The sequence below is a fragment of the Cupressus sempervirens genome, chromosome 8 (genome assembly GCF_028749045.1).
Source record: "Cupressus sempervirens isolate cs-2001-9-10 chromosome 8, ASM2874904v1, whole genome shotgun sequence".
NCBI classification, from domain to species: domain Eukaryota; kingdom Viridiplantae; phylum Streptophyta; class Pinopsida; order Cupressales; family Cupressaceae; genus Cupressus; species Cupressus sempervirens.
Window position 1 is genome coordinate 372,593,743 of NC_143125.1, and position 8,746 is coordinate 372,602,488.

The 8,746-nt window shown below is 34.3% G+C and overlaps 1 protein-coding gene across 2 annotated transcripts in view; it reads left to right on the top strand.

Moving 5' to 3' along the window:
* Positions 1-8,522, top strand: part of LOC149542860 (sister chromatid cohesion protein PDS5 homolog A-like) — a 241,998-nt gene extending 233,476 nt beyond the window's left edge. Inside the window, exons 29-32 of one of the 2 annotated variants that reach the window (XM_089797769.1) lie at positions 4,266-4,343; positions 4,433-4,488; positions 8,018-8,172; positions 8,289-8,522. In XM_089797769.1, coding sequence (XP_089653895.1) covers positions 4,266-4,343; positions 4,433-4,488; positions 8,018-8,172; positions 8,289-8,327 — 328 coding nt within the window. In that variant the 3' untranslated portion in view covers positions 8,328-8,522. The remainder of the gene's footprint in view (positions 1-4,265; positions 4,344-4,432; positions 4,489-8,017; positions 8,173-8,288) is intronic. The other variant, XM_089797771.1, reaches the window with a different exon arrangement.
* Positions 8,523-8,746: the final 224 nt, after the last annotated feature.

Consider the following 8,746-nt stretch of genomic DNA (forward strand, 5'->3'; position numbering starts at 1 on the left):
AGTCTACACATGAAGTGTCATTGTCTTGGTAATGACAGATGGAACATGTTGTATTGCTCTTCTGCATGGTAGTGAAGACTTTTTTTCTGTGTAGAATTTTTTATTAGTGGGTGAGAGTGGTTGAAGTTTGATGACTGGATGAACACTGTGTATTGGTAATATCATCGGGTATTGTTAGTATCTTCTGTTAAGGTCAATTTGTGTGAAGGGGCTGGTTACATGGTTAATATAATTGTTTAGTATATGACATACATAGATGATTGAGTTTTATGTGTATCGGGGAGTACTTTTATAGTCACTTTGAGAGCTTTGTAATATTCAGACTATCTTCATTTCAATAATGTGATATGTCTTAGGTGTTTTTGGGATTTTCCCAGGGTAATCTCTGTGTCTTTCTACTCATCGTTTTGTTGTTTATCTTGATTCTAGTAAGAAACATTAACATCAGTGAGCTGTGATTTATGACAGCAGAGCATAATCGTCAAACTGTAGTTGCATATCTAGATCCACTCTCATCAATTCATGTTTTTATTATATCCATTTTGATAAGGGTGGTTAGACTAGCCAACAGTGAGCTTCATTATATCTGTAGTGCATGTGCCAATCACCTTTTTTGGTGTCACCTTAACAGTTGTTTTAACATTTCATGAGAATTAGCTTCTCCCTGGTTTCTTTGAGTTTAGGTTTTCCATGTAAAATCTGGTGTTCTCTATTTCAGTATTCCTGTGTATTTCATGCTTATATTCACTGTGGATGTTTGATGTGTTAAATTGACAAACCTTAAGCTATCATAACAGTTGCTTAAGTCTAACTGGCAAAGAAAAGTTTTGTAAAGCTGTGCGCAAATAACTGATTCACCCCAAAAGCCCCAGCTATTCAACCTGTTAAATGGAATCCTCAGACAACACAGAACATTGAGCTATCATCATGTGTATGTTGGAGTTAAAGTATTCAACAGATTGCTCTGCAATATGGATGGTAATCTTGCGTAGATTTTACATGACCACTTCAGTTGAGAGGTGAAGGTATAATGTTTAATATTTCCGGCCTGAAGTCTTTTCACACTTAGCTTATCTGTTTAGGAGTTCTCTTAGAATTGAAAGAGGTTCTGTTAGTTCCTCCTGTACAAATGCTAGAAGCTTGAAGACTCCGTTTACTTTTCGTGAGCTAATAATATAAGGATACCATTGGAAAGAGGTTTAGAACTTGTATCAAATCTCCTAGTGTTGACAGGAGCGGGGACTGGTGAATGTGACTGCCGTGAGAGGGTCTGAAAGGAGTCGATGTCTTTTGGCAATAGTTGACCTCAACTTGACTTATGAGCATTAGGTACCAAGGTAGGTGCAGAGAAGTCACTTGTGGTTAAAGTATTGAGATTCAAGCTTTCACCCATTCTCTACATTGCTTAACATATATACAATATTTCCTTGGGATGATGGACTGAATCACACTGTGTCCTCCTGAATCAAGAAGTGTAGAATGTTTAATGCATACGAATGATTAAGAAAAGGTTCATATAATATCTATGATTTCCTGCCTGTATTAATTTTCTATATCTTTTAGCACCATTAAAACAAGGAGTTTAATATCAAATCTTTAATCATGCCATAGATACTTTTAAGTACATAGTGTGCATGGTTCAAGTGGCAGTGTCATGGAATAGTTGTCTCACAAACTGTATTCAGATGTCTCAACAATTTTTTCAAACAGTTATAGTTCTGTGCTCCGCATATATCAGTTGATCAATATCTCAGAGTTGCAGTTTAAAAAATAATAATATGGCAGACAGGGTTGCCTACTAATTTATTAAGCCTCTTAACTTCAAAAAGTGATTTATTTTTACCTTTTTAAACATTTATATTATTGAAAGTCAGTTTCAGGCATCCCATTATTTAAATCTTTCTGCTCTCTTGCCAATGAGCTATAATGCCGACATCATCGATAAACCATTTTAGCTTTTTTTTATTGAAATGATAATCGTAGTGAAATTAGTTATATATAGCTTAATATTACACCCAATTAGTGGAATGACTGAAAACATCGGAAACAATTTTTTTGTGTAGGAGAGCTCTTGATAATTAGAAATAATATGAACCCAACTGAGTGACTTACTAAAATAAATACTCCCTCCAAGGATCTTTTCTGTTGAATACTTTTTGATTTTTGAACAACCACATACGAAGAAAGTTCTTTTTGCTTCAGTGACACTATTCTGTTTAACATTAAATGTGCACCTTCTTCCTAGTGGCACGCATGTGGTTGCCTACATGACCTTTTAAGCTTTTGACATTTTTCAAATTTTGACTTTTGTTCCTTGTGTTATGTACTTGCTATAAGTAGTTACCTTTTTTGTTTTTTAGCAAAACTTGACAACCTTCTCAAAGGTGTGCTTCTTGGGTCTTTGATCCCTTTTTTCCATTTTGAGAATGCACTAATTCACTAATATGTCCTTTTCTCTTCATTTTAATTAAGCATGGCTTCCCTGTGTTCTGCTGTGCTCAAACACATTAGGATGTCCATTTTTATGCTCAAACTCTTTATGCACCGTCTTTAACACCTTAACTCCATGCTTTGTCTTATAGAAAACTACTCTAGTCATACACAATGACATTGAGTAGATGTAACCTTGTTAATCAGAGATCCAACAATGACTCATTAGGTGAAGAACGACTTTCATTTTGCATTCAAGATGGATAATGATTGGATTTACTATTGTTTCTGGTCTAAGAGCTGTCATATTAATGTTAAATGCCCTACCTTTGATTGCAGTTTGAATATTTAATTTATGTAATTGGAAATAGCTGATTGGGTTTAAATGTACATCAAAACTTTAAATTTGAGCATTGATCTGAGTAGAATACTTTGACTGGGTTTGACTAAAAAATTGACGCATTTTTTTGTGTGTGTGTGTACGATATGCTTGATTGTTTTACAACATAGTGTAGAATCTCGCACCCAACATCAGAGCATGTCCACTTGTGGTATCTGTAATAGGATCCCAATCACACACCTCAAATATTGTAATGTCCCCTTTTTGGGACATTAAAAATCCCAAGTCCAATCCATAAAATATAACTTTGGCTTAAGGGAGCTTAATGCAAATTTATAAAATGCCTAAATTAATAACATTAAGTGAGTTAAAAGTGACAAAGAAGAATAAGACAAAAAGACAGAAGGTAGTTGAACTGTCACCGTTGAGCATTAAAAGTCTCGTTCATTTTCAGCTATGCTTGGTTTATGATTCAAATTTCAGTTTTCTCTCTTGGAGAGTTATTTAGAAAGCTTCAGCTTTCATTCAGCTTGAGGATGTAAACCCTCATGTTGGTAGATAGTGGACACAAACCCATTGTCCGTGGAGACGTCACACCAGGTGTCTCACGTGTGGTTACAAGTTCTTTTCTTAGTATTCGAATCTGACTGTAAAACTATGTTTAAGATTGGGTTTTTGAATGCTAGTTATTGTATAACTTATTCTGTAGAGCTTATATGAGCTTTACTGGTCATGCTATTGTCCTTGCTGAATATTCTTAGAGAAAAGAAATTTCTGAGGTTTCCTATATGACCAATTGTTGTTTATTTGCTGGTTACAATCAGAAAGTTATTGCATAAACAACCTGGTTGTATTTTTGAAATTATTTTTGAGATAAAACCGGACAAATATCCATTCGGGATATTACAAATATTATTTTGATTGCCTATGTAAATTCTCAGTAGTTAGGGGCAGGATATTCCCCATATATATTTTGAGTTTTCAGAAAATTGTTTCGTAGAGTTTTGTTATCTTTTTTCTGCACATTTTCAAAATAGGCTTTTCTCCCATAGTATTAGAACTTTAGCATTAAAAAGTGTGCATGAAACTGACATCTTGTATCTTTTTTCCATTTTTTAATGCACACTCTCGTATTTTGATTTTGTGCAGAGTAGCTTATTGTACAAGTTTTGTTTAATTTGAAAATGCTGAGCCTAGAAATGTTCAATTACAGAGTTGTTTTCCTCGTACTGTTTGGCCAGATGGAAACAAGGCCCTAGAATGATGAAATTGTGCCTTTTAGGGTTTTCTTTATTTATGCTCAATGAAGTACCAGAAAGTTAGTTGGTTTCACCTCTCGTTTGAATTGTTTGTAAAAGTATACATATTAATTATTTTTGTTCTTGTCTTTAATAACCAAACGTGATAATTTTCTTTGTTTACTGGGCCAATGTTCCCAATGGTGTGGAAAGACTAATTTGGAAGTTACAGCTTTTCTACTTCTTCATTGTATTAGCAGGAAAGGGAAACAGAGGAAGCTGTGTTTTATGACTCCAGCATTGAGTAATATTGAAGTTGCATCCTCTGAATTGGAGTACGACAAATATTTGACTCTTTGATATGCAATTTTTATGGACTTCATGAAAGATAAACTAAATTGTGGTGTAATTTTGTCATGTGCAGTGGGATGAGGATAGACTCTTCAGTTGATCTCGAGGAGGCAGCTGGAGTAGGCAAAGGTGAATCACTCAGTGCTAGTACGTTATTTGATATATTTTAATTTTTATTGTTTTATAATTCATTTTTTGTTATTATGACATTAACCCAAACATTCCAACAGTATAAATCTATGCAGTAAAACCTGTATTGTATTTGATGGCAGGCAGGTTGATTGCTGCATATGGTATATCTTTTAAATTCTGTGACGTGTATTCTTTTATTTAAGTTAAAGTATATTTGGTTTGACCTCATAAGTGCATATTAATTGAATCATGTCTATACAAAATATTCTTTGGGAAAGGGCTATCTAAATTATACACTTCTGTAATGCTGAAAATGCTACACACCTTCCCACGTAAGGAGAACAGAGCATGAAATGGCTATGTTAAAATGCAAGAGTATAAATATGCAAAAACTTCAACATCTTAGTGGATAGGTTGCCAATGCAATATCTATGCTCTTGGCCCTTGGGGTTTCTATTTCTTTGTTGCTTAGAATCAGGAAGGAGATACGTAATGTACTTATGCTAATGACTAGATGATATAAGAAATGAACTGGGAGAACTGAAAATGAGACACAAAAAGGGATTTAGGATAGACTTGTGTGTAACTTGAATCAAATAGGAAAAATGCTGATGCAGACTTGAATTTCCAACTGTCCATATCTCGCAGATGCCTATAACTGCAAATCTAGAATTTTTGAGTTGGCACCTGCCTACAGGCTGAATCTGGGCTTGATCTGGGAGGTGCAAAATGCCTTAGGCATTCTGTTCCAAAAACACGAAGTGCCTGAGGCATTTTGTTCCCTGAGAAATTGCCAAGAATTTTGACTGACAATCCTGCAGGTCCTGATCTCTTCGGATCTGTTCCAATAGCTACATTGCTTATTCCTGCACACAAGAAAGCAAGGAAGAAGATTGGATAGAGGAGTTTTCCTTAGTTGAAACCTTGTCTTGAGTCAACCTTGAAATGAAGTAAAGGAAATGAAAGCATATCATCATATAGAAAAGGCTAGATCTAAAATATAGAATATATCATACCTTCGCTATGCAAATGTCTCTTTTGAATGTGATCAAATATGTAGATGCTATAGCTTTGACTTAACAGAAAAATCCAAAAGCAAATCATGAAGGACAAAACCTTATATGATTGATGTTGTAATTTGCTACAATGGTTGATTGAGAATAAGAAAGAAGACTTGGATTTAGATGTATCTCCTTCCTTGATAGACAACTTCTTTGCCAAGCCTTGATTGTGTAGACTTGATCTATTCATTGTGAATGCAAATGCTTGGTAATTTTGACCATGGTTCTTGATAATGGATGCTGAAATGAGGAGAGATAGGGTGCTTTTATACCTCTAACAACATCTTGGGGGTCTAAACTCAAGCAGGCCTGCTGTAAATCAATATCCTGCTAAATCACCGAGATGGGACCTTAGATCAAATTTGGGCCTGATCTTTAGGGAGCAAAAAACTCTAGGCATTTTGTTCCCAGGAATACAATGCCCTAGGTTTTTTGTTCGACCCAATTGGAGTCAAAATCAGGACCACAGTTCCCATATAATTAGGGGAGGCTAGATTACTGAGTACAACTGATTTTGGACAAAACACGAAGGCCATGAATAGTAACATACGGCCTAGATGATGAAGTAAATTATGTGATTGGAGGAAAAATAGAGGAGCACACCTAGAAATAAGGTCTTACCTCGATTTTAAACAATATTGAAGTGGATTGAGGACCTATATTTGAATTTAGCCGGCCATTAAGTACTATATGAAGTCTTACCATGGAAAGCACACTAAGGTGGGTGCTAAATAATCACAAAACTGTACACCAATTAGGTGCTTACTAAGTACAATATATGTGTACACACACGCAAATGATTTTGAAGCAATATACAAATTTATATCATTTTAAAGTATGATACTTCATCATTTGATCAATGCCAAATGTGAAAGATAAATATTAAATAACAGTTGATAGTTCAAAATATTCAAATAAGCCATCTCATATATTTCTGTGTTCACAATTCCTATGAAAATCATTACAATTACAAAATGTAGTTCGTGATTTGTCAATCATCAAAAAGATCATAAATAAAGATCATCTATTGGATTTTCATTCTCAGCCTTTTAAAGTTCAAGATAATTTGAACCTAAAGCGGTTCCACTCACAATTGATGCACCATATGTAGGTGTCATCATCATTATTATAATCCATAGTGATTATGCACATGAGATGGTCGAATCAACCAGCAACAAATTACAGCCCAGTTGCTGCAATCCTATGAGGATATTAAAGGATGGGGATTCTCATTGTGTTTTATGCACCACAACCATCCAACTAATGAAGGATTAAATATGATGCCCTTGATCTACCTAACGATTATGATGCTAGTAACATTAGAGAGCAACATAGCAGAAAGTAGCATTTTCATCCCTAAGGGGTGGCATGAAGATCTGTTCTCCTTACTGTGCTCACTATAGAATCAAGAGTGAAATAGCTTATGATAAACACTGCTCACGAAAAAACTATTTGGTTTTCTTAAGTTCTGTTATATTCTTGTTGTCCTTTATGCAATCATATTAGTTATTACTTTCTTTGCCACGAGTGTATCTATTATGTATCACTTTTCTTAGCGTCCTTAACTGCTTTCATATCCATTGAAGGATTTTAGGATCTACTTTGCTTAAATGAAAGTGCCCATTATAAGGGGAAAACTAATGTGTCAGAGAAGATTAAACCGCTTCTCCACTTTAGTATCATTATGAGTGCAAAGATCTTTACAACATTCTGCATGCCCAGCACATGTAGAATGCAAGTGCTGACAGAAGAATGTGCAGGATTGCATTGTAAATATGTTTATGTTTGTACGAGAGTTGCATTCTTGCCTGTCACAGAAAATGATTATCTTAGAGATATGTTGGTGCTTTACAATCATATGATATCATTCTTTGAAGATTTTTGTTTAATTTTATTCATATTATGCCATGACCAATTTTGAACCTCAATGTGCTATCATTATCAAGCGCTCCAAAGTGCTCAAGTTTATTTAATAACTTCAGTGCACATTCAAAATTCTTCCAACCTGAGTAACTATTTCTTCTACATGAAGCCATTGATCATTGTTATCACTTGTTTTCTACATTATAAAATATATCTTTTGATGCTTCTAATGTTTGCTCATAATTTTTTAAATTATTAATATTTGCAATTTGGTTGTGAGTTATTTCTTATGGGACAATATTTCTTCAGTTGCTGCTATTTATGTGGTATTTTGCACCTCAGTCAACTTAGATCTCTATTCTATGACAATGTTAGATTTATGCTTCTAATCAATTAGAAATGTTTATGCTAGGACACTAGCACTTTTTTAGTGTAGATTATTATCTTATAGATAACAACTTTGATGTAAGAGAAGATTTTGAAACGTGTACTTTGCCATTTCATTTAAGAGTAGAAGTTGTAAATTCTTTTTGGACAGGCACATTTCTTATCATTCCCAACTTTGAGTTTCTAAGCAATACTAGTTTCCTCATAATCTGTAGGGGATGAACAAAAATCATTGAAGAATGCAGGCTCTGAAATATCTGGGCTTCAACAAAGGAAAAAGGGGAAAAATGGAAAACGCAAGCAGCCATCTGTGAAAGAGAAGGGAATGGAGTCCCATTTAGAGGCACATGAGAATGAGAGAGAACCATTGGTAAGTCTTCTCAACCAAGACATTGAAATTTGTGATCGAGAGGTGTTTCAACATGTTCTATCTGTGAATTGTATATATCTAGCTTCATTTTTAAAATTCTCATTCTTTTAATGCAGGCCACTCGAAGAGCACGAAGACAAAAAGTTGTACAATAAGGTATGCACGACTGTATAATATTTGTTAACGCTACCTTAAATTTTCTGGTATGTGAAAATATCCAAAATTATGAAGTATCCTCTCCTTTCTGGTTAATTGTGCCAGCTTGTAACTGAAAACAAAGTGTTATGTATTTGGGACCACATTTTTCAGATAGCCAGCTTTTATGTTTTATGTATTAATTGTTTTTGTAATTGATTTCTTTAATTTTCTGTACAAAATAAGAAACTTGTTTAATGAAAATCAATTCACTTTTCAAAATTAGAAACTTACGCATAAAGAACAAGCATCTTGACATCATTGATTTACCAAGCTCAATTTATAGAGTAGACATGTAATTTCATTTTATAAGGGGATTGGCTTACTTATCCTTCACTCTAAGAGCCTTCTTATTGCAGTTAAAGAAACAACTGTTGTA